Below are 25,724 nucleotides of genomic sequence, written 5' to 3'. Positions count from 1 at the left end.
TTTTTCACACCTCTAATTGTTTCTTTACATGTAATCCTATAAATAGCACTTTTCTAAAGCAAAAATCATCGCAACGTTTGCAGAGTAATCCAGGTAGTAAAGGTAATTTCCAAATACCTCAAATATTAAGCATATTTTTGACAAGACTGGAATAATTGGGAGAGAAATGAATTTACATCAGGACATTCAAAATATATTTCCAGTTCGATGACTTTTGCTGGCTTTTTACTTTTAAGTAAAATTGTGTCTACATTTGGAAAAGAATTCTCATACATTGGAGTTGATTTGCACCTTGCTATATATTAGGGACACACACATACGGCAAATTGTTCACCCTGTAACTCTGAAGTCGTAAAGGCTAGTCTTTTCTAACCAGATCCCTGTAGCTCCGTGAGATTTTCATGGAAGACAACAATATTATTAATTTCAACAATCAGTCATTTTAAGCCCCTTATGATGAGAATATATCCTGTAGCTCTTCAAAAGAGAGATGAGCTCAGATGTTAAGCTTCCTGAAATAATCAGTTTTCTATAGATGCATCGTCTGACCCAATCACCCAGAACTTTTCATTTGTTTATAATCCATGGTCACAAAAAGTACTGGGCATAGGAAACATAAATTTATCCTCATTACTGCTGAACATCTCTCTGGCTTTTGAGTCTGGGAATAAATTTTCAGATGATTCTCTGCCTACCAGCCACTGATGATTTTTGGTTTTTTTAAAGCATATTCTTTTACCATGAAATCTTCTAAAGAATTTATATATGTCTTAAATGTAACAGATAAGAGCCGGTTCTGAAATCGACCCCAGTTTAGAGAACCAAACAATCATTGAAGCCAGGCGTCTGCACACTCAGGCCTTTGGCTGGTCTCAGTTGATTCGGCAACCACGTGACCCAGGTGACACGGGGCTGCGGGGCTTCATGCGGTGCAGATCTGGGACGCATTGGATGTACGTGCTGAATCTCTTCCTATTAGTTTACACTCTTTCCTAAATTGTGCCTCTAGGCCTTGTTTATATTAGGTTGGTCTATCGATAAGCGAAGCATGTGAAACAGAACCAAAAAAGCCAGAGAAGAGCCAATGAGAGTAAACGAAGCTTCTGAAGCAGTAAACTTCAAATGAAGAGTCGCTGAGGAATGGACTCTTCCAACCTGTGAGAGGATGTCCTCAGCAAGCCCTGATGGGAGTGAGGGCCCTCCACACCTTGAGCCACACCACAGAATGGAACGCAGTCGAAGGCCATACTTGGGAGGCAGGCTTCATTATGACTAAATTACTTGCGTAAAATTACGACTTAACCAGTAGGCATGTCACATATGACGTGCGTATCACGCAGTTACACCTCTCACGTTTAAGAAGAAACTCCTAAATGACAAGTGGCGTTGCCCATTCAATCCACTTTCCAGGGCCAGCCTCATTGGCCACGTGCCCTTTGCAGGCACACAGGTCCCATGCTTGGTTTCTTGCTCTGCTGATAACATCTTGAAATCCTATTAATTTTAGAAGATGGCGCCTGCTTTTCCATTTTGAACTGCAAATTATGTAGCCAGTCCTGCCCCATATCAAATAGGCAGAAACACGGGATCTATTTGCTTGCAGGTTACAGAGTAGATGAACACCTGAGAATGACCACAAGCTTCTTAGAAGTTTGTCGCCATCATGGACACAGGGGATGGGCATCTCTACAGTCCTTTTAATGCTGCCTTATCCTCCTCTTAGCGCCATTCCTTTAGCTTGTTAGAGCAAATTGTTAACGTTGGCTTTTGCAGCTACTTGCGTTCTTGTTTTATGGATGGAGAAATGAAGGTAGAAAATACAGTTACCCTCTGGTCCCATGGGTTGTGAGTAGTGTGACAGGTGGAATATGTGATTGGAGGTTTTAGCCATGCTAGGTTCATGATGTGTGGTTAATAAACGGTAGTGGGTATTGTCAATATTAGAAAAGAGAAAAACAAAGTTAAACTTACGGAAATGTACCTAATAGTGATGCTCTGTGCCTTATTTTCACAAACACTGGAGTTAGCATATTTTCAGTGTTTTTCCTATCAAACATTTTACTTTCTTCTCAAAAACTCTTCCATTTAAAGGTTTAGAAAAATCACATTATTTCTCACATAGATACAAATCAGACTGACACCGAATATGAAGACTAAGTTAAACTTCATTTACAGATCTCCATGCCCTTAAGGATTGAAAACTTTCCATTTCTGTCAAAAAAAATACATTTGTGCAAATAATACACTATCCATACGAGAAATTAGCAGAGGATAAAAATTCCCAGAATCTCTCTGCACTAATGACTCTAGAAAGAGAAGTCCCAATGATTACCATAATTACAGTATGAAAAAGTCTAAACAAAATTAAACTAAATTCATCTCCTACTCTACACGATCCTTGAGGTTCTGAAATTAAAATTAATTTGAAGTACTAATCATGTGATCCCACGACACAGACTATTGTCCAGTTAATCAGAGGCCTTACCCCCACTGGACTTCAGAAAAAAAAACTGTTATCTTACCACAAACCTAAAATCACCGGCCAATCAAGAGTTCCCGCAAAATATTGAACCCTAGGGATTAGTGCCTGCTATTTTTGGACAGGTTATATAATGCAGAAGTGTATAATTTGTGAGCAAATTGTCAGAAACTTGTCAATGTCTTTGTAGGCTGTAAAGAGTAGATATATAAGGGAATGGGTGGGTGTGTGAATTTAGGCTTCTCAGATCTATCGTTAAATCCACCCCAAGCACATATTCCATAATCACAGGATTCATATCACCAATCAAATACTTTTGTTTACTTCTCCATCAATACTTGCTTAATCGGAACTGTTTCTTCTCTGTGAGACTGTCCAGGTGGCTTCAACAGTCTACCACCATATTGGTATGAGAGACGCAACGCGGTCTCTGTAAAAATCCTAATGGTGAGCTAGGATCGAATTTTATTTTTCTGTTCCTGCACCTTACCCCTGTCATTCTCAGAAGACACTTACACTATGGATCCTCCATAATGATTTGAAAATGAATCAATATTACCATTTACAAATACGGAACACAGTATGAGTAGCATTCAAATCAGCATCGAAGGTCACAGGTACTCTCCAATATTCCTAATCATAAGCTTGGCTGTTTGAAAAATAATTTTATTCATGATGAAGACAAAACAGTTACAACATGGACAAATTCTGGATTTCGTGGTGGTGAGGAAAATCATCTGCTCAAACCACCCATCTCCACACCCCCCACCCCCAACACGCAGAGCCAGAAAAGCAGAACAGAGAAACCATTATTTTCTATCCAAGATAACAGCGCTCCAAATTATGGTCTTACTTAATGTAAATTATTCCAGCTCCAGAGCAAAACAGAACACCTAGCCAACCAACCACATATTCCACACAGTCAGGCTCTCAACTCATAAAAATAAGTTTCTCTTCTAAAATTAAAAAAAAAAAAGAATCAACTTAATTTTTGATTGGGCAGCTCATCATCCGAATTGCTACATTTAAACTAATTTCCCTGATAAGCCATACAGAGAAAGACAGATACCACATGTTTTCACTCTTATGTGGATCCTGAAAAACTTAACAGGAACCCATGGGGGAGGAGAAGGAAAAAAAAAAAAGAGGTTAGAGTGGAAGAGAGCCAAAGCATAAGAGACTCTTAAAAACTGAGAACAAACTGAGGGCTGATGGGGAGTGGGAGGGAGGGGAGGGCGGGTGATGGGTATTGAGGAGGGCACCTTTTGGGATGAGCACTGGGTGTTGTATGGAAACCAATTTGACAATAAATCTCATATATTGACAAAAATAAAAAATAAAAACATAAACTAATTTCCCTGAGTAAACCAGACTCCAGACAGATAAACAGAACCTACTACCTACTCCACTACCTGGCAGGGAGATTTTTGCTTGAGATTTAAATTTAACTGGGGCGCCTGGGTGGCGCAGTCGGTTAAGCGTCCGACTTCAGCCAGGTCACGATCTCGCGGTCCGTGAGTTCGAGCCCCGCGTCAGGCTCTGGGCTGATGGCTCAGAGCCTGGAGCCTGTTTCCGATTCTGTGTCTCCCTCTCTCTCTGCCCCTCCCCCGTTCATGCTCTGTCTCTCTCTGTCCCAAAAATAAATAAATGTTGAAAAAAAAATTTTAATAAAAATAAATAAATAAATAAATAAATTTAACTGCCTGCGATTCCTTTGTGAATGAGTTAGAGGAGGCAAGACAAAAATAACACGTGACATAAATAATCAAGATTTTCTTCTCTTGTCAGGAGACAGCAGCTGCAATACTTTTTAAATATACAATACTCTGTTTAATTCTGCTAGAAATTCTGATAAATGTAATAAAATATTCTTAAAAGATGTTAATGCCACTATAAATCATTGGCTGTTTCTTATCACAGGACACCCACTGAGAAAAGCCCAGTAATAACGTAGCATCCGTTAACAGTACCAAGTATATTGCATAAAAACAACTAATGGGGCACCCGGGTGGCTCAGTTGGTTAAGCATCCGACTTCGGCTCCGGTCATGATCTCACAGTTTGGGAGTTTGAGCCCCACATCCGACCCTGTGCTGACAGTTCGGACCCTGGAGCCTGCTTCGGATTCTGTGTCTCCCTCTCTCTCTGTCCCTACCCTCCCCCCCCCCACCTCTCAAAAATAAATCAAGATAAAAAATAAATAAAAGGTTTTTTTTAAAAAATCACTAATATTAATTCTATGCCAACAGATAAATGATGACGTTACACGAAGAGGCACATTTCACTTTTTACCTGTCTTTGGTTCCACTGAGAAGTATGGCTGTCCTTGCAGAATGCTGTAGACCACTCGGGCACTGTTGCCATATGTAGGATCATCAGCATCCGTTGCTGTCACTTGTACCACTGAGGTCCCTACATGCCAATCCAAAAAACCAATGAATTAAAAATTTCCAAATGCCACAACACAGAAGAACCCACACACTGCTGAAGATTCTCCATTAGATTTGTTTTGAATTCTTTTCTTTTTTTTTCTTACTTCAAGGCAAATGAAAAATGGACATGTGGTTTGTAGATGACATACCCAAAACGATGATAAATGCTAATGAAGCCCTCAGAAATATTTAAGGGGTACAAAAATATGTTAGCAAAAAAGTAAGATTGATGATGCGCATTACGAGTATACTCAGAACTGGATGGGACTCAAATTTTCGGCCTCTCATCCATCAGGGGCAGGTAACAAGTTTTTATCAAAAGCAATCTCTTCAAGTCTCAGTTACCGTCCAGAAGGCAGTGTGACAAGTAACAGCATCTTGACACCCAAGTCGCTGAGGCGGTCTCACTGTTAGAGCCGAGGAGAGCCAGGCAGAAAAGGAAATTTCACTCACTGAATAAACAATTTCTGATGGATACACTTAACTGGATATTAGGTGGCATCTCTTCAGCTTTAGTTTTCATTGTTTCCATGAATTGATTTAAAAACAAAAGCATAAAATCAAATGCAAACCACATGCCCCAAGAAGAAAATTCGTAGCACAGCAACTTTAAAAATTGCATCAGCAGGGTTGTGTGTGTGTGTGTGTGTGTGTGTGTGTGTGTGTGTGTGTGTGATAGAATGCTTTGCGGCTTCCTCATTTTACTATATATTCACTTACTCCACATGGAAAGCACTTACTGCGATCTGTTCTTTTTATTTCCATTTGGAGTATAATCTTAAAAACATCACTCACATCTACTTAGTTTATATATTTAAGCACATGCTGTTTTATCATTTCTGTCCTATTGATGACAATGGGGCAAATCTCTTTATGTATTCTTCTAAGTTTGTTTCAAATGTTTTGAAAATATTTTTTAATCTAAAATTTCATCTTGATGTATTTCTAAATAGATTTCCCTCTCTAAGCCCTTTAAAAAAGTCATTGGTGTCCATTTTGTTACAAATCTATTGTCTTTTCAACACTATGATTTTCATGAACAATCCCATTTCCTTTAAAAAAAAAACAGGTGCATATTAAGAAGCTATGTATATGGCACTGTTGTTTAAATTCTGATTTTTTTTAATTTGACAGACTTAGTTGATTGTGCCGTGTGGATGCCTGGCAGGACCAAATAGTGAATGATGTATATTTAAAAATATTAAGAATTAAATTGAGATCATTTTAAAATGTTAGAACCAATGACCTTGATATTCTCTATTTTCTCTACACTGTACCATCTTTACAGCAATATTTACTCTGGTAATATGCTTAAGTATTGATTTTCTAATTCTTTTGAAAGGGAAAGAGCCTAAACAAAATAAAACCATTTTGGTAAATTTGGTTGTATATGACTTTTTTTTTTCCTAAAATGTTCACTAAGAAACTTACTTTATATATAGACTCATATGTACGTACACCCAACACACATGTACACATACTTTTAAATAATTTTAATTGTCCATGCTTATCTATGCTCTTCTGGAGAAGATGAACTATCCTAAGGACTTATTAGCAGGTTTTCAATCTAAAATTAGCATCCATTGAAAACCACACCCATGAATATTAAACAATGAATGCTTGTGTTGTATATGCCATATTACTTAATGGTTTTTATAAGTATTTGGTTAGAATTAAACACTTTGATAGACTACAGCTCACTATGGATCCACATAACATATTTAATGTAGCTATCTACTGTTCTTAGTTTAAATTCCGATATTATTTTAGTGGTCCCAATTCATGTCAATTAAATCCAGAAGACACTAAAAATCATTTCCTAAAAGGTCTTGAACCTGTTGGAGTCAAATAGCTAAAATAACTTGCATGTGCACATGATAATCATGCTGTTTGATATCAAAGTGGTACCACTGAAATCAAAACTACAGTGCATTATTTAGCCTCTAAAAGAAAAAAGTTCACATTAATCCAGTTTGCGTGGCTACATTCTATGTAGCAAAGGAAAACCTTAGCAAGCCAACAAAGAAAGCCCAACATGTCAACGTGAAAATTACAGAGTTGAACCGAACTGCTTACACACGCCTCAAAGCTTCCTGTTTTTCCAAACATTAGTACTTTGGAGAGGACAATGTGCCTTCTCTTTTCTCTAAAACCTCCAAAATCTTGTTGTGGCTGCTGTTGTCATAGTTGTTTTTGCGGTTAAGCAACAGCAAGAAACACTCCGAAGACGTGGGCAGTACTGAGAAGGTATGAATATGCCTGTTTGGTTAAAGAAGTTCCTCCATGCAAGCTGACTATGGTGAGATCCTGCCGTCGTAGTTCAGAATATTTCCTGACCATGAACATGGTATTCCTCTGGCTCATTTTCAGTTTCTATTTCTTTAGCAGCTAGAGCAATGGTGCCCCAAATAATTTTCCCTTTCCATCTGCTAGACACAGAAATTTAGGGGCATTAAATTGTGATTCTCCTCAAGGGCACACATAATACACATCTTTTCCACTACCATGGTAGACATGTTGACTGAACGCTGGAATGAATAAAGTGGCCTTTATTTAATGAAACAAATCACAATGGGTAAAATTTTTACATGTTACAATACAAGGCCAATTACTACTTTAAATGCATGTCTTATTTCAAAACTGAAAATGACAGGAAATAAATATCTAACTCAACTGGTCTATTTAAGCTCCCATCTTTTTTTTTTTTTTTATTGTTTTATGAGATCATCTAAAATTACATACCGGCTAAAAAATATTCCAAAGGTATCTGAATAAATAGTTTAAAACTGAAATTATATTATCTGATGTAAGTAAAGTACATACCAATAGTACTTTACTTTCTATTTTTCCAGTAATGGGGCAATGTGAAAAGGCCTTCGAATAGAATAGACTTCATGACTCTCTTATATATCTCAAACAGAGTATCGCTTTACCATTATTATCTATTCAGCATAAATTTTCATATATTTAAGTTTCTGGAGAAATTACAAAAAAAATTAGTGGTGGCATATGGAGGGGCATTTTTGAGTTCAAGCACACTCTACAAGCAAGTAGACCAGCTGACCTAAACGTTAGATGGCCTGCCTGATACCTCGGCCACAGAAGCATTCTCAGAAGAGTGAATCATTAATATTAATCAGGAGAAAGAAGAGATTATTGCAGGGCAAAGTCTGGAAGCATATTCTTTTTTAACTTCTTAGGTGTAATTTTAATCTTTTTTAAAGTTAAATATTACATTTGAAAGGAAAAGGCAAGGCTTGAATAATTTACTGAAGATTTTGAGATCTCTGTGTGAAAGGAAAAACTTGTCTAATTTTCCAAATAAAATAATGACTTGAATAATTAGATATAGGCACTGGCTATTAACACATCTCAGTCTTCCCCCTCACCCTCCCTGGAAACTGCTATACCAATACTAATGTGATGTTTTTTTCAGTACCTATAATGATTTGATTTTTCTTTCATTTTTTTCATGCTTATGTATTTTTGATAGAGACACAGAGCATGAGCAGGGGAGGGGCAGAGAGAGAGAGGGAGACACAGAATCCGAAGCACGCTCCAGGCTCAGAGCTGTCAGCAAAGAGCCCAACATGGGGCTCGAACTCATGAACTGTGAGATCGTGACCTGAGTCGACGTCAGACGTTTACCCGACTGAGCCGCCCAATGGTATGATTTTAATACAAACTCCCTAAGACCAGACACTGAAGACCAGCATGCCTTGACTTACCCACAGGCGACATTTCAGGAACTCCTGCAGTGTATGGGCCATCCAAGAACTTGGGCTCGTTGTCATTGATGTCCTGAATCTTGATGACAAACTCGGACTCGGGCTCCACGGGCTTGTTGGTGAGCCTGTCCAGCGCCTGGGCTCGCAGCGTATAGTAGGCCTGCTCCTCTCGGTCCAGCCTCTTGGTAGCATGGATATCCCCCGTGTTCTCATCAATAATGAAAATGGAACTTGCCCCTTCGCCTGACAAGATGTATTTGATGGAACCATCTCCTTTATCAACATCAGAGTGAAGCTGGTGAAAAATTCATGTGAGATGAGATTAACTTACAAGAGCGTCAGCGATATGGAGATAGGTAAAAATAATTCTTATGTCAGGCAGCAGTACATGAAATTTTATTGTTCTTGGAAAGATAAGCTGATGCTATTGCGCACAGCAGAAAGGCTATTAGAATGCGTCAGCTTGCACTTGTGAGCAAGACAATTTCATTTCTTCCTGTAAACAGTCTCATTTCCAAAGGTATTTTTTTTCCTAGAATTCCCAAAGTTAGGAACTTGTGGTGGTGTTAATTTTTATTTGATCTGTCCTTGCCAGTTTTGACCATCTTCTTTGAACAGAGCATTCAGTAAACATGTATAATCGGTTGATTTGATCTTATTCCAAGCAAAGGGACTTGCTACAGAACACTTGTCAATTTCGATCTAATAAAATATGTAATCTGCTTAGAAATCCCCACATTCTTTAAGGGTTCCCTTCCCTCCCACCCCCTTTCATGATTAACAAGTATGGATGGATGTCCAGCCACTAAATCCGCCTCCAAATCCTGTTCTATATTTCAAAATGTGAAGCCGAAAAAAAAAAATTACACTGCTCTCTGAAGTAGGAATGTTAAATCAGTACGTGCCTGAGACTTCAGCTCAAACCTTTCTTGAAATACCAAGAACTGCATTAGATTTGCATGATTAACCCCGGCATCAGCAGCATGGCCAGCACCTACTAATTTGCATTTCATATCCGGAACCGTCCCCACTGTATGTCAGAACATTATGTTGAACAGAAGAACCTTAGGAAACTCAGACATAATTACACATTTTCCTGAACTTCATAACCCGCAACACACAGGACCCAATCTGTCATCTCCACAATCTTTCATCCCCTAGAACCACTATCATCTGGACTTCGATTAATATGAATGCAAACAGCCAATTTACCAAATAACGAGGCTTCTCACTGCTGCCCAGAATTGTGTTTGCACCCTTTCAAAAATGTAAGATGCGGGAAACTACTTAGGGAAGTGTGCCCGTGGTACATTTCCTCCCTGCCGCGGTAGGTGCCGAAGGTATCGCTTTTTTGCACCGTCTCTGTAAGCGATTCTTCTATCTACCACATTGTGACAGCTGTGTTTATACTCTGCTTCAGAACACGTAAATAGCTGATTCACCTTTTAGTTTCTGTAATTTATTTCGGGACTCACTCATACAAAAAAATTAATTACTGGCGCAAGTTACAATTTAGCCCTGCTCAGTGAGGAATTATCTGGCGGGTCACTGTACCGCATGTGTACCCACCATATGGAAAGGCTGCATTCTTGAAATACGGGGGATTGCTTAATTTTCTGAAGTCATCCTCAGGGCTACTACTGCATCTCTCTCTCTCTCTCAGGAAAGCTGGGAATCACAGTAGTTTGAATTACGGAGTGCATCCTAGGGGTCGAGCACTCTTAATGTTCTCTACATGGGAACTCATTTCATGCTCACATTGAATGGATCCACTCTCCCTGGTAATGGATAAGGACACTGAGATCAAGAAAGGCCTAGTGGCTCGCCTGAGGTCCACTGCGACCTCAGGCCAGGTCCCAGGATCATGAAATCGGGAGGGGGGCGGTTTGGAGAGGGGCTGCTGGAAGGCTCAACCTCCACTTTAGGCAATAAGACCCTGCATCCAGAGAGCAGCCGCTGTCCTGTGGGGTGGACATATCAAAAGCTGCAGCCAAAGGACAAGTCAGAGAAAGAGGGGTGCATGCAACCCCCACCCTGATCACCCCCAAGTCTTAAAGAAGTTGAGCGTTTCTGGTGGTTTCTGTCAACGCACTCTATAACTCCGCAGAAGGCTCCTTCCTTGGCATTCTGGAACAGCAAAACGCTCCACCACCCTCAGTAACACAGACCAAAAAACTGGAGTCCCGAGACAAGCGCTGATGATGGATGAAAACAGGTTGTTTTAAGCTGCTGACACCTCAAGGACCCCCACAGCTCCACGCACTTCTCCCGGCTACTTTTTTATCCCCTCCTCACCGCATCCCTGCCTCCAAGGATTAGAAGAGTCTATACGCTCCCACTGACCTTGGTGTGAAACAACAGAGGATGATCCAATGGCCACAGAGACCCTCAAGGGATAGACAGGTCGTGTCTTTAATCAAAGGCTTGCCATGTCTCTAAGTCTCATTAGGGACTACCATGTATAGAAGAACCAGCCCTTAGGATTCATTTAACTGATTCCTGTCAACTAGTTGCTGTTTCCATGGCATGGGGGTACGATGCTCCTGTGGTATCCAGGTAAGGGAGAGAAGGCACATTCCTTTTCAATACATAACACACATTAAATCCTGAGCTCATGGTCAACCAACAGCGTTAAGAACTTAAAGGAGGGGCGCCTGGGTGGCGCAGTCGGTTAAGCATCCGACTTCAGCCAGGTCACGATCTCCCGGTCCGTGAGTTCGAGCCCCGCATCACGCTCTGGGCTGATGGCTCAGAGCCTGGAGCCTGTTTCCGATTCTGTGTCTCCCTCTCTCTCTGCCCCTCCCCCGTTCATGCTCTGTCTCTCTCTGTCCCAAAAATAAATAAACGTTGAAAAAAAAAATTAAAAAAAAAAAAAAAGAACTTAAAGGAAAAAATGATTCATATCGCTGGTTTCTCTAATCATTAGAGGATCAGATGTCTACACCCCCGCCCCACCCACAATTATTACCACCATCACACACACACACACACACACACACACCCCTCTCTCTGGAGCATCACTAGGCTTGTAATCACTGCCAGAATTCACAAGCAGAAAATTGCTTCGAGTGTCCTTGCAAGGTTCGTGTAAGCATCTGTAGTTACAAGTGGATGACCAACTTTGAAATGTTAAGACGGCTACCCGATTATCAGATGCATTCAGACATTTACTCTGTGAAACACTGTGCGCTAATACTAATCTTAAGAGGTGGACTGAAACCCACGCTATTAGGGAAAAACTATTCTCCTCTACTACGAAGACAAAAAACAAACAAAAACAAAGAAACCACACAAAACCTCAGCAAAGAAAAACTTGTAAGTGCAGAATGACTTAATGGCACGCTTAGGTAAAAAAACATGTCTGTGTGCAACGCACATGCGCGCGTGCGCGCACAAACACACACACATGCACGTGATCTTTGTGAATGACTATTACAGACTAAAGAAGCACTATTCTCCATAGCAAAAACCTCTGTGCAGAAAAATAAATAGATAAGCATTCCATAGTCCCACCATATGGCAATGGAATTAACAATAAATGAAAACCACACTCAAAAACAAATATTTGTTCTCATATTTTGGGCAGAGTAGAACTTCACAATGTTATGTCTATTTCATTTGCAAATACCCTTGTAAACATGATCTTGTGATCCATCTAAACAATAACAACACCACCTTGAATCATTAATCACCACACAAAGCTCACCTTTAGTGCATGGACTCCTAAATCCCTTTAAAAATATTTGTTGTGACTCCAAAGTAGATGTTTACATTAATATTTTTTTTCCAAATAAACACAGTGAGGAGCACACACCCCTTGGCTGGGTCTACCTCATGGTAAGGCAAAAGAATCAGTAGAGAAGGAGGTACAATCGTTATGGGCTTTCTCTATGTCATTATGTCAGCACTGTGTATGGTAACAACGTGAGAACATATCACACCGTACTGGATCCTTCATAAGCCATACATGCCGGAAAATCAAAGCACCCACGACATGCACCCTAAAATGTAATAGATTTAATAATCCATTGTGGTTCCATCATTCCCTTGACAGAATACCTACCCACTACCTCCAATAGAGCAACTCTTTCTTCTCAGTCTTCAGAACAATAATCTTAATTTGGAATCTTAAACTCTTTCACTAGTTACAAAACCCTGCAGTTACTCTCCATTTTCTGTGTGTCAGAAATTATCTCCCTAAAATTCATATTGAATTATATCACACCCCCCATCAAATACTTTTAATGGCTCTCCATGGTCTAGGGATTTACCCCAAACTCTAAGCATGGGGCTCCATGTAGCCATATGCTATCTCTTTAGTCTCTCTTTTGCATCACATCTCAGAAGGCACGCCATGTTTCAGGCATGTCGGACGAGGACCACACCGGCTATGCAGAGCAGGCAGCACGATCCTTTTCAACACAAATCCTTCATCATCTTGCCTCCAACTGACCTCCATCAACTGACCTCCAACTCAGCTTAATGCAAAATCCCCTTTACTGAAGTCTTAAGAATCTTCCTATCTTTTCCCCATGGCCTGCTGTTTGCATTTCTGTGGCAGAATGCATTTAATTCTGCTTTATATTGAAAATCTGGTTTAGTTGTTCTCATATCCAACCTTTGATTTATAAACTCCTTAAGAGCCAGGTTCTTTTTTAATACCAAATCCACATTCTCAATAAACAGTTCATTGTATTAAATGGAGTCAATTCATAATCCACTTTGTAAAAGACTAGTGCTTGTTTTTCCTCAATTTCTATCCTTTTAAGTTTTAATAGCATTAGGCAAAAAGAAAAACTAAACAAAAACATCCTGTATCTCTGGACTGTTCTCCCTAATCCTCTGAACTGCCTAGATTGAGCTCAGATACCTCATCTTGTATGCCCATGGTAACATTTGGCACATTATTTTGTACTTGCAAATTTACCATTTGTGTTCCCCGAGAGACAGAACCCTGTAGGGCCAGACACACTTTCTTATTCCTGTTTCCCAAGTCTTACACAGTAGTACATACACACGCACACACACACACACACACACACACACACACACACAAACACACACGTGCTGGTAGAGGGTTTTACAGACCTTTGGATCCCTTTGGATGGAAGAATCTTAATGACCTTAACCTTTATATACACCATTTAGTTTTTAATTTAAGATTATAAAGACCAAAACTAAAAATAGATCAATGCACTGCAGTTTTGACAAATTTCTTATATCTATTTAATCAAAGAGGGCCCGATACGAACTATCTGGTTGTAGAACTGTCAACCTATCTGCTTAAAGAAGAGTCTTAATATGGTGCATAAATCTCAGTTCAGCAAAGGCAAAGGGAAAAAAATCAATATGTTGATCAACTTTTCCTCCCTCTATGAACAGCTTAAATTCTGCTTGTTTTTTGATCTTACTAATGATCTTGCCTTTTAGTCACCTCCTTTGCAAAATGGAAGCAAAAAACACCTGTACTTGGAGTTCACTGAACAATTGTGACAACTATTGGAGAGGCTAGAGTAGAACACATACAGAAGTAGAACTATTGGAGAGGTTCTAGTATCAGGATTGTGCTTTGCAAGGTAACAGACAAAATTTTCACATGAAAAAAAAATTGTACATCTAGACAGAAGATGAAACTATTTGGAAAAGAGATCGTGTTTATCATGAAAGCTTGGGCACTAAAAAATAAAACTAAAGTCAACAAATGTCTCTGTGATCCTCACTGACCTATGCGTGATGAGGATGGAAATAATTATAGTTGATATTCAATGTCCCTTGTAACAAACATTTGAATAAGCACAAAATGTATTCTTACAACAATATAAAAGTTCATACTACACCTGTATACAAAAATAGAGCAATGATGGAGGAGAAGCAAGTTGATCGCAATCTGTGGATGATTTATATTGAATATTAGTAAAGGATTTCTAAGGTGAACTTCCCAGCATTGGTTGACTGATGATAGATTTTTTTTAAGTTTAAAAATACATTACATATTGATAGGACTCACATGATTCACTAAACTTTTCAAGGTTGAAGCCGTAAGTATAGAGGACGGATTTAAACAATGACCGGTGGAAATAAAGCCTCTTGAATATACATATTCCATGCGAGTTTTCTTTTCTCGTTATGCTTTTTAATAGATATTTTCCACATGCCACTGGATACCGTGTAATTACCAAGTTGTTGAAGAAATATTATAGATGAAAACAAGTGTAGGAGCCATTTCTTTCTGGTTGAAGTATTTCCAATTTATACGTATCATTGTGGTCCAGGGTAACAGAACACAATTTACTTGTGAAGCATCTTTTGATGAAGATGCACGGTTTATAAAGTAAAGGTATTAATTACAGCACATCGAGTAATTGAGGAAAGGGACGCAATCCAGGAAGTGCTTAGCGAAGGTTAAAATTGTCACACACACACAAAAAAATCTTTTTTTTCTTTAGCCAACAATAAGTAAAAAGGAAGACCTATTCAGATTTTTTTTTTCCCGTTGGAAAAAGTCCACACTAATTCAGTGGCAATGAACATTCCTAGGGTCTTAGTTCACTTACTTAGTAGCTGAAAGGGACAACTGTTAGGTGTCCATTGCAAAGGAGCCAGAAGTATGGCCACTGAATCTCCACTCTGCCCCTTATGTGATCCCTTGATCACTCCCAAATCACAGTTTATTCATCTGTTATAGACCAGCATCCATAAAGGTACAGTTGGCCTTGCACGTTGAAATGAGGATAAAATGAAGTAATGCACTTGGAAGTATTCTGTAAAATGTAACTGTCTCTCCCTTTCTGTAAATCCACACAGAATGGGTACAATAGAACTAGCTGCATCCCCTAAGGTGGCGGGGGGGGGGGGGGCAGGCAGAATCTTCCTTTTCTTTGCAAAGGTTCTACATTTACGCCTAGGGCGTGGTTACTGAGAACTTCACATTAAGGGCTGCATCTTTTTCATCAGGGACGCAACGATAACAACTCAGAAAAGTGTTTTCTATCCCACACAGCTACATGTGCCTCCCTAAAGAGATCTCCACAGCGTTCATCTCATCCTCTCTCCGATTGCTGTCTCCAGGCCACATCCAGAACTTTCAAACAACTTAGGAAATCTGCCTTGAGTCAAATTGTTACTGATCAAAACTCCTCCTGATCAAAACAGCTCCTCGTCCAATGTAATTGTGAGCACATCATGTTCTTTGCTTCGGGGCTCCCCCGTAGTACTTTACTCACTGAGTTCTAAACTCCAAGTAGTCAACCAGAAGCAGATAAAAAGCAAACCCCTGGAAACGTTAAGCTTTTTGCTCAAGAGGATAATTCTCAATCTTGCTTTTTAAATGGGGCTGGTTGAGCAGAAAATGTCACAGGAAGCTAAAGCAGTGCTACTCAACACGGGGTCCAAGGACTGGGTGCCATCTGTCCAAGTCGAGGCAAGTACAGAAAATGAGTAGAAGAGCTTAGCAATTTCCAGGGTTGTTTTACAGAGCAATCTAATGTCTGCTGAGCCCAACAGTAATGGAAAAATGAGGGCTGAGTTTTATATCTAAATAATTCATTTTTAATACAGTTACAAAATTATTAGGGGGTTACAATAGAGCATGTTCTGTGTTCTTCAAAAAACACTAAGCTTGCAAATAACAAAAACTTGGCCCTTCCCTCCGGATCAGTTGAGAATCTCAGCACCGGGTCAGTGGATAACACCTATGTGAAAGCTCTTTTGAATGCTTCTAGGCAATAAACCATCAGTCCAAAACTCTCTTCCTGTCCTCACATGAGCAAAACCCGAGGATGCTAGCCCCCAGGGAGGGACAGGGCAATTGCCGGAGGCCAGCCTGAAGACTTGCACAGATGTTTTGCACATGGCATCTTGGAGAAGGCATTCGTGTACAAGCTGCGGCGGGCAGCGACACGTGTTTGCCAAGTATTTCCTGAAGTCCTCTGAGGGGTATTGCCTTGTGCCTTCAAAAGTATGAAACAATAACAGTTAACAGAAATATAATTCTGGAGTCTCCATTTGGGGAAGAAAGCTTTGACACTCGTATAATCTAAAAAGAGAATACTCCACACTATCGTATCAACTCTGACACAAGCATAGTATAGGTCCAATGTGACCTGATGGAGGCCAGTAGGTGGAGAAAGATCCAGAGGAACAGAATTTCAGAGATAACATGAGCGTAGGAGGGTGAACAGAGAAAAGGAGCCAGTCCAAGAAGAGAACAGCCAGTAAGTAGTCATTCAACACACACTTATTAGTAAGACCTTAGTAAGGAGGGCCGATGGTTAAACTTTATACCCACAGTAAGAATGTACATTACTTGTAATGTGTGAGATCTATTTGGTACACTTGTTTTCAAATATTCTGAGTATTTAATGTTCGTCTAGTGACTCTCTTCTGGCATCTTTATAAAGTCACAAGTATCCCTTTAGCTGTTATTAAAAGCACCGCGTACCACGTGAGAAGTAGCATTTCAGCTGTTACGCACGAACTAAAGGGATACAATCGACATGGTCCTTGTGCCTCAGCTGAATTGTCCTGGAAAAACAGAGACTGAATCCAGTCTGTTTCTGTCTTCCTCTAGAAACTCCACCTATATTAAACATGTATTACAAATGAGTCCCGGGTATCCCCTATGGGCCAGGTGTGTGCGTGTGTCTGAATGAAGACAAGATGGCACAGGGGAGCCTAGAGTGTAGAGCCAACAGTGGCCTGTTTTCATGAGCTCACGGAGAGAAAGGCTGTCAATGCAGCAGGCATGGGACCAGGTCGAACAAACAATCGCATTTCTGCATTGAAACAGCACCCAGAGAATGCCAAGAAATCGTGTGGCAGGAAAATCACACGGAGTTCAGAGGTTCAGGGAAGTGTTCTTTAAAGAAATGATTTTTAAGTTGAGACAAGATGACGACTACTAAGAAATAGTCTGACGATGAAGGGCAGAGCTTGATTTCCAGAAAGGCACTTGACTAATGATGGAATAAATTTCTTTTTAGGAATAGTCACACAGTAATACGCAGGATCCATTAATTTATAATAGAGGATAGTTTTGGCATGCGATACGCGGAAAGAGTCTTTATAGGGTAAATATATTACAACCAATACCCTGTAAACATCTGGTTAAATAACTGTTTTTAAAAGGCTACAGAATGTTCACTGATCTTAACCTACCGTTTGGATGCTGAAGTTATTATTTATTGAAGTTCAGTATGTAGCTTTCCTGCATCGGCATTACCTGAGATGTTGGTTTAAAATGCCAATTTCTGGGATCTGTATTAATCTATGGAATCAGAATGTCTTTGAGTTGAAACCACTGAAAATATGGATTTTCAACCAGCATGTTGAAAATATGGATTTTCAACCAGCATCCCAGATAGAAAACTTTTGGTCTAATAAATATCACCACTCACATAGCAGCCTCTTTAGACCAATAATGTCATGGCTTAAAACAGTTCAGTACTTTCAATTAGTCTGTATGTATAACTTATTCTATGTAAGATGATTGAATAAAATTTTCTGTCTTGATTTAATTATGCATTTTACTCAACAGGGATCTATCCCTTCTCTACCAAAGTTACAAGGGAAAAGTACACAGTATATACTTATGTCCTCATCCAATACCCTGTGAGACTTCTTTTCAAGATGCAGAAATTGTCTTAGGTTTCCGGCATGCATCCCTCTGGGGCCAGAAAGATAAACTAAGAATAACAAAATGTCCTGCTTATATTTTACACGTTTACATTGGTTCGAGTCAGAAAGGCAAGGGGAACACTCCAGGTGGGGCAAGAACTGTACGTAATGGCATCCATGGAGCCTCTGGTGGTCTACTATATTTTTCCTAAAGAAACAGTCCATGTCGGCTCAGAAAAGTTAATAGTTTCAACCACCATGTGTTTATTATTAAAAGGCTGGAAATTTAAAGCAAACAAAGAAAGTAATAGTAGAAAGAAAATACTTATGATCTCAATTAGACCTCAGAGGTTATCTGTCTAGGCATCTGTGGTGTGGCACCCCTCCCGCACCCCACTTTCACCCTATGGGCAGAAACACTTCCTCAACTGCTGGAGGTCCTGGAATCCTCACGTCCTCCGCCCATCGCCACTTGCTTTATGAAAACTCTCTCCCTCCGGGAGAAAAATGCCCCCACCTAATGCCATAGAGCTTCCTGGGGCAGGGAGAATAGACAGGACCAGAAAATAAAGGGGTCGGGTGGACCCGGCCATGTGATCCCTCACTTCTCCCGCCCCACCTGAGGACTGTGTGCCTTCCACTTCCTAGAACATGCTCTCTCCTTGTCTCTGAACTCCCACTACCACGGGAACAACATCCCTGTAGGTGCAAGTGGCCTCGCTCACCAGGAAGAGGTGGGCTTCTCTCACACAATGGGAAAGAGCAAGCATCGCCTCTGGACATCGGCTGTCTCTTGAGACTCCCTTGCCCCATTTTGATGGGAAGGGGAAGTGCAAGACCCCAGACTGGGGCAGGGGCAAAGGGTGTCAGTGTTAACCTGAAAATCAGCTGCAACAACATAGGCTGTACCTCATCCTACTAACCTTCTTATAGATTCCTCCAAGAAAAGAGGTGTAACACGTTTCCCTAGGAACTGTGCCCTGAATGGATTACACGATGCAAAGGGATGTTAGTGGGGCAGGGGTGGCCTCTAAGGGATGTCACGGCAGCCTCTTGAGTCCAATCCTTTCCCGAATCAGTGAACACGGGAAGTGTCGCCGACTGACCTTTCTCAACTAGGTCTTGCCCCCAAAATCGCCACTCTTGAGATGTTTACAAAGTTGACAAGTTGCAAAATTGGCAAAAAGAGCCACCTCGTCAGAGGTAATCCTTCGGTCTTGGGGGCATCCCACATCCACACTAGTGATGGGGGGCTTTAACGCGCCTCCTTCTCTCCTACTTCAGGAACCCCGTGAAGAAACTTTCCAGCTCCACCGCTCCCCAAAGGTCAGCCAAGTTGTAGGTTGCAACTGCATTGCCCAACCCTCCCTCCCCCACCTTCCAAGTGTTAATTCCAAGAACACCCTCCAATAACTACCCTCAAGGCAAATCCGGGTCTCTGAGGCCATTTCCTGTGACCTGACCTGCAGCATGCCCCCAGGAGACTAACTCAGGAACTAGCCAGTGGCGGGGCTCGGCTCCCTGCAGACATCTGTCCTCATGCGTCCCACACAGTCTCCTACAATGCACAGGAGAGTGAGAAGCGCATTTCCGTAACCTGTTGAGAGGTGTGTACTTGCAGATCAGAAGCAGCAGCAGCTGAAGAAGCCACGGGGCAGCCACATACATGAAAGACACAACCCTGGACAGAGCGCTCCTTGTTTCTTTCAGTCTACACCCGATATACTCTTATTCCCCCCCCCCCCACCCCAGGCTCCCAGCAGCTTTGATTCCTAGAAACTTCATACTGTGCATGAACCGGTCACCAGAGAGAGGAGGACTCACTGTGTTTTTATCTGAGCAGAGGAGGAAGCAGAATGTCCTTAATTCAGTGAGCCCAGAGCTAAGTCCGCGTGTGTTTCTCCTCATACAACACGCTTGTTCTCCACACCCAGGGCGAGTGACTTCTGTTCACGCGAGCGGTATGATGCCCAGACGTACTACAGAAGAGTTCAAGCAGAATACGCGTCCACAGGCCCAGGCTTTTATTTTTACTTATTTTTTAATTATTTTTAGAAGCTCTCCAGGTCATACTATTATACACCCAATGTAAGAATCGTTGGCCTAAAAGGAAGAAAGAAATATACAAGCTGAGGAAAATGCTCGTCCATTTTACTGCTGATATCGCGTTGAAAGAGGGGGAAAAAAGAGGTTTATTAAGTAAATTAAAAAAAGAAAAAAAAAAAAGAAGCATGTCTGTGGAGCTTAGCCAATAGTTTGCTGAAAGGGTGGCAGATTTTAAAATCATACCTCAAAAAAAAAAAATCCCTGGCGAAATTTCAATGAACACAAAAGCTTCCTAAAATGAAAAAATACACTGGTTTCACATGACAGGACTCTCCCTGGGATATGTAATTGCCTCATCCAAAATATAGCGAGTTTAAGAAATAAGAGGGCCTTTCTCCAGCTCGGGTGCCCTAAGAAGAGCTAAGCCATGTTTTCGCCTCTAAAGCAAGAGATCCCTCGGAAATAAAGGAGGAAAACAACGTCCCTTCGGAGCCCTCTTGGGCCCACCACAACCACAGTGCTGCGACGCCCCGGCTCCCTACCGCTGATCATCTCCAGGGCAGTGTTTAAGGCCCGAAGGATAAAAGTTCCCACAAGCCAATGTGACAACATTTGTAAAACTGGAAGACGAGGAAAGAGAAAAAGGGAGGAAGAGCGCGGTGGAAGGACAGGCAGCAATAAGCCAAGTCAATAACCAGTTGACACAAGAGCAAGACATCTTCAAATAGCTCTTTGCATCGCAGACTCTGGAAAGGCCTCATGGGTTTTCCCAGGAGACACCGCTCGCGGCTATCTGTCTTTGTTTACAGGTTGTTCTGGTATTACCAGCAGGACTCCACCAGTCCCACACAGGCATGCATGTGGGCACGCACACACGCACGCGCGCACACACACACACAGGTGGCTGAGTCCTCCCTCCTCCCCGCTAAAGTGCAGCAAAGGAAGATGAGTAATTACCTTGCCTAAAATGAGTTTTGCAGTTCCGTTTAGCTTTGAAACTGAAGACGTTCTAATTTTCAAAATGCAGTCAGTTATCTGAGTACTTTCTTAACAGCCACATTTATGACTCTTTATCCCTTCTCCTAAAAAGGGTATTAAATTTTGGAGCTCTACTCTGCTATCCATTATTTCACAGGCCTGGGATTGAAAAGGAATAAAAGAAGCTCTTTGGCAGAACAATCACAATCGGGAAAGTGAATCAGAAGCCTATTGAAACCGATTCACGTCTGCGTGGAGCACCACGGCACAGGACGAGAATCAGGGAACCTGCGACTAGAGCCACGGGTTACTGCCCTAACATTGGACAACGCTAAACTGGCACCTTCTTGGGACTTCAGTTCATTCGTCTACAAAATGGATTGAACTAGGAGGTCTTCAAAGCTCCCCTTTCGTTCCTAAAACTCTACATATCACCTCTAAGTAAACACGAGTGACCCACAGGCATCCATCCAGATTCCTAACATATGCTGTCTACTCTGGGGACCGCACAAGACATTGAGACCGAAGTTTTAGGTGTATGAGAATGCCTTAGCTTAAACAAATCTGTAAGATCACATGTAAGAATTGCGTAGTTATGCCACCTTGGGAAAGTTGGGAATGTTTTAGGACACACTCAGACTACTGTATCCTCAGAAAATCCCATCGATTTATGTTATAAGATTCTTTTCTATAATTTCAAAATGTCTGTTTTGTAATGGCTCATGGAAAAAAAAAAAAGACATTAAGACATTTATTTCCGGGCACTTGGGAGAATTCGTCCTATGTAGGTATAACAGCTTGCAATTTGGTTAAAATAATTCAAGAGAATTAGTTTTTCATTTAAAGATCTGTGTCAACAACATGCGCAAGGTATCTTTAAAGGGCATGGGAAAGTAACATGCTACCTAAACACAACCATTTGGACAAGTACATCTGTTGAAAAGGAAAGAGTCATGGTATTTATCATTTGTCTGATATGCACAAATTCAATTAGTATCACTTAAAATATATACACACTAAAAAAAAACCATTTGCTCTTTCTTTCCCTGAGATTTACAATGTTATACATTTTCCCCGTACTTCATCCTGTCATATTACAGACACATGGTCCAGATGTATTATTATATTTCAGTCTGAAAGAGTACAAAGCTGTACTGTGACGATAATGATTTCCTGGTAGAAGCCTGCTACTGAGAGACATTAATACAGAGAAACCTTCCTGGAGGGCATCTTTGTGGGTGGCTATCCCCCCGCCCTTGTTTTCTCTGCTGCTCCTATTAACTAAAACTTCCTTTGCGGTGGACCCCAAAAGGAGAAGGAGAGGGAGGAGGAGGAGGGGACTGAGGGGAAGGGGCAGCCAACTGAATCCGTGTGATTATACTCCGTGTGATTGAAGTAAATAAAGAATCCCATCATGAAACGGATGTGTGTTGTCACACCCAATATAAAACAGCGACCACTACGGCCAGCTAATTCTGGACTGTGATACTATGTGAAAGGGACCTATTTGACCACGGAGTTACGACAGAAGTTTTTTCCTGCAGGCTTCATCCAAGTCTAACTCAAAATGCTATGACTCCCGTTAAAGAGCATAACTTCTCGATTCCCTCCTGTAACCTTACATTTCTTTGCTTTATATTTGCAGTCCCCTTAGCCGCCCTGCTCCACATATTGTTTCATAGCTCCCTTATTCAAATAGCTGATAGTGAGAACTAATATTTATGGAGTGTAATTACGTGCCAGACACTGTGGTAAAGGGGCCTTTAATTCACTTACCAGCCGTCTGCGGTGGGCGTGATCGGCCTGGTTCTACACAGGAGGAAACTGGGATTTAACAATTAAATGCTTTACTCAAGCTGACATGACAATGTCCCAGATTTGATGGAGATCTTCCCAACAACAAAGTCTCTACTCTACCCATTCTTATCTATCCTGCACTGGCACCTACCCATCTCCCCCCATAAGAGACGAATGGCCTAGAAGACCTTGGATTCTTGCCCTCCCCTAGATGAAAAACCCGGCGATTAGTAAGTCAAAACAGGAATTTACAGCTACCCAATTTTCCAGGTTCTGTGTCTGAGGCATCTGCGTCCTCGCCCCACCCCTACTTGTCGATTTCCATGTTCCACCTATGGTTCGCCAATTCTGTCCGTTCGTCACTGCTTCGCCTATTACGGCCCCGAGTTGGATTGCATTAGTTCTTATACATGACAACAACAAAGAAATTCACTTTTATGAAAAACTTGCAGACTCTCACCTGTCCTCCCCTTTGCTGCCATCTCTAGCACATAGCGTCACCTGGCTGCCACATGCACCTGACGACACCACACTCATGGCACTGTTCTCTGGCTCGTGGTTACGGGAAGGTTCCCTACAACTTTCCACTCTGATGTCCAGCTTAGCATTCGCTTTCTCCAATGGTATGACCCCAATGACCGTAATATGCATCATAATCCTTTATTTCAACACAAAAAAGAAACCTGGCTATTATAATTTTAAGATGTCATTCATTCTACCTGACACTCCAATTTCTGAGGGCAAAATGTGAAAAAAAATGCATCTTAAAATAGGCAGAATGTGCTGCCTTTTGGTTTTTGTCTCTTACTTCCTACTTCGAACTCTTCGAACTCTCCTATATTGTCCCACATTCTCCCCCCTTCTGAAACGCAAGGGGCTTTGCAAAGCAAGAACACACTGCCTAAGGCTTTCTACAATCAAATCCATCAGATCCCAGGCCAAAATTATCCATATTTCACATTTATCTAACATGAAAATCAAGGAAAGCCAAGTAAAAGTAAAAAGAGCACACGAAGCATTGAATATGATGTTGCTCAAAGAAACATAATGACAAAAGCTTCAATAAATGGTAGCATTTTGTTTAGTACTGCCACAGCATGCATTTTCTCTAGAACGTCTTTTAAGATAATCTTATTTTTATTATCTTTACACAATCAAGTCTCCATTGCAATCACACCGAGTGGCAGTAAACTTCTGTGACAAGTACAGTGTGATCCGATGTTGTAAGCAATTTATAGTTACCACCATTAATGAAAACTCTAATACCTGGGGTTCCGATCTATAAACTGGACCGTGATAATACAGTTATACAGGCTTTTAATCCAGTGAAAAATGCTTTGTAATGAAATGTGTATTCACTGGCATTTATCACAACTGTATTTATGTCGAGGAAATGTCTCAAAATCTTTGTGGGAAAAAGACTGAGGCATCTACCTCTTCCTCACAAACACCCATGTGATAAAGAATAATTACTAATTCCCTTAATACAAACAAAAGAGAAGGAGAAATCACAGCTGGATGAGCCATGAAGGAAGAGAGAAGGAAAAGCCACACGTATCCCTTTTGGCATTTCATTCTTTGCACTTGTACTCAACAGACACTGACCCCCTTTTGAGCCCTAGAGGCCATGTCAATTCAGTCCTCTGGAGTACAAAACCCGGGAAACCCTCCTTTTCCTTTTCTCCTCTCTTCCAAATTCTCCAAGAAGCCTTCCATATGTTTCACCACTCTTTAGAAAAGATTGGCCTCGGCAGCCAAGCTGGGGCTCCACGGAACATGGCTAGAATTTCTAAGAGCCGTTTTTTAGTGCACAGAATGTCAGCATCAGGGGCACTTCAGAAAAATATCTACCATACTACCCTAAACGCACTAGTCAATGTAGTTTTCAAAACTCAATATCCAAGAACCATATACACAAATTAGCATGCTAAACAGAGAAAGCCAAATGTCATCAATTAAAAGCCAGAGACATCAATTGAAAATAAAGGCTGAACAGGAAGAGAGAAAGAAAGAGTGGAGAATACACACAACTCTCAGGGCAGAAGGAATCCAGACGAGTCGACTTGCATTTGTTTTCCCAAATAATTCTGTCATATTCTAAACAAATTATAAAAATTGGGGCGCCTGGGTGGCTTGGTCGGTTTTAAGCGTCCAACTTCAGCTCAGGTCATGATCTCACGCTCTGTGAGTTTGAGCCCCGCGTCGGGCTCTGTGCTGACAGCTCAGAGCCTGGAGCCTGTTTCAGATCCTGCGTCTCCCTCTCTCTCTGCCCCTCCCCTGTTCATGCTCTGTCTCTCTCTGTCTCAAAAATAAATAAACGTTAAAAAAAATTTTTTTAAATAAAAATAGTGACAGGACTCCTTGGACAGACTCCCAGAATGAACTTTAAATTATTATTACATATTACATCATTTAGCACATCCCCTAAGAATTCTAGTGCCATGTCTGGCATCATCTAGACAGACAGTGGCTAACAGTGGAAAGGAGAGCATGGTCTGTGAGCAGAATGCCTGGGGCCAGGGCCGGACTCCATCACTTATTAGCTATGTATGTAACTTTCTTTCAGCTTTAATTTTCTCATATATAGAAGTTAACTGGTACTAATGTTTCCCCCAACTTCAAAGAGTTTTTGTAAGGCCCGAGTGAGAGA

The 25,724-nt window shown here is 41.0% G+C and overlaps 1 protein-coding gene across 5 annotated transcripts in view; it reads right to left on the bottom strand.

Moving 5' to 3' along the window:
- Positions 1 to 25,724, bottom strand: part of CDH7 (cadherin 7) — a 123,462-nt gene that overhangs the window by 58,294 nt on the left and 39,444 nt on the right. For 4 of the 5 annotated variants that reach the window (XM_045456946.1, XM_045456943.1, XM_045456945.1 and 1 more), the window contains 2 exons: positions 8,639 to 8,933; positions 4,771 to 4,890 (listed from right to left, as the gene is read on the bottom strand). In XM_045456946.1, coding sequence (XP_045312902.1) covers positions 4,771 to 4,890; positions 8,639 to 8,933 — 415 coding nt within the window. Of the gene's footprint in view, positions 1 to 4,770; positions 4,891 to 8,638; positions 8,934 to 20,077; positions 20,916 to 25,724 lie in introns of those variants that run through there. The other variant, XM_045456947.1, reaches the window with a different exon arrangement.

Source organism: Leopardus geoffroyi, chromosome D3 (assembly GCF_018350155.1).
Source record: "Leopardus geoffroyi isolate Oge1 chromosome D3, O.geoffroyi_Oge1_pat1.0, whole genome shotgun sequence".
In the NCBI taxonomy this organism is placed as follows: domain Eukaryota; kingdom Metazoa; phylum Chordata; class Mammalia; order Carnivora; family Felidae; genus Leopardus; species Leopardus geoffroyi.
The sequence above is the reverse complement of the archived record's forward strand: the minus strand, read 5'-3'. Positions and strand labels throughout refer to the sequence as shown.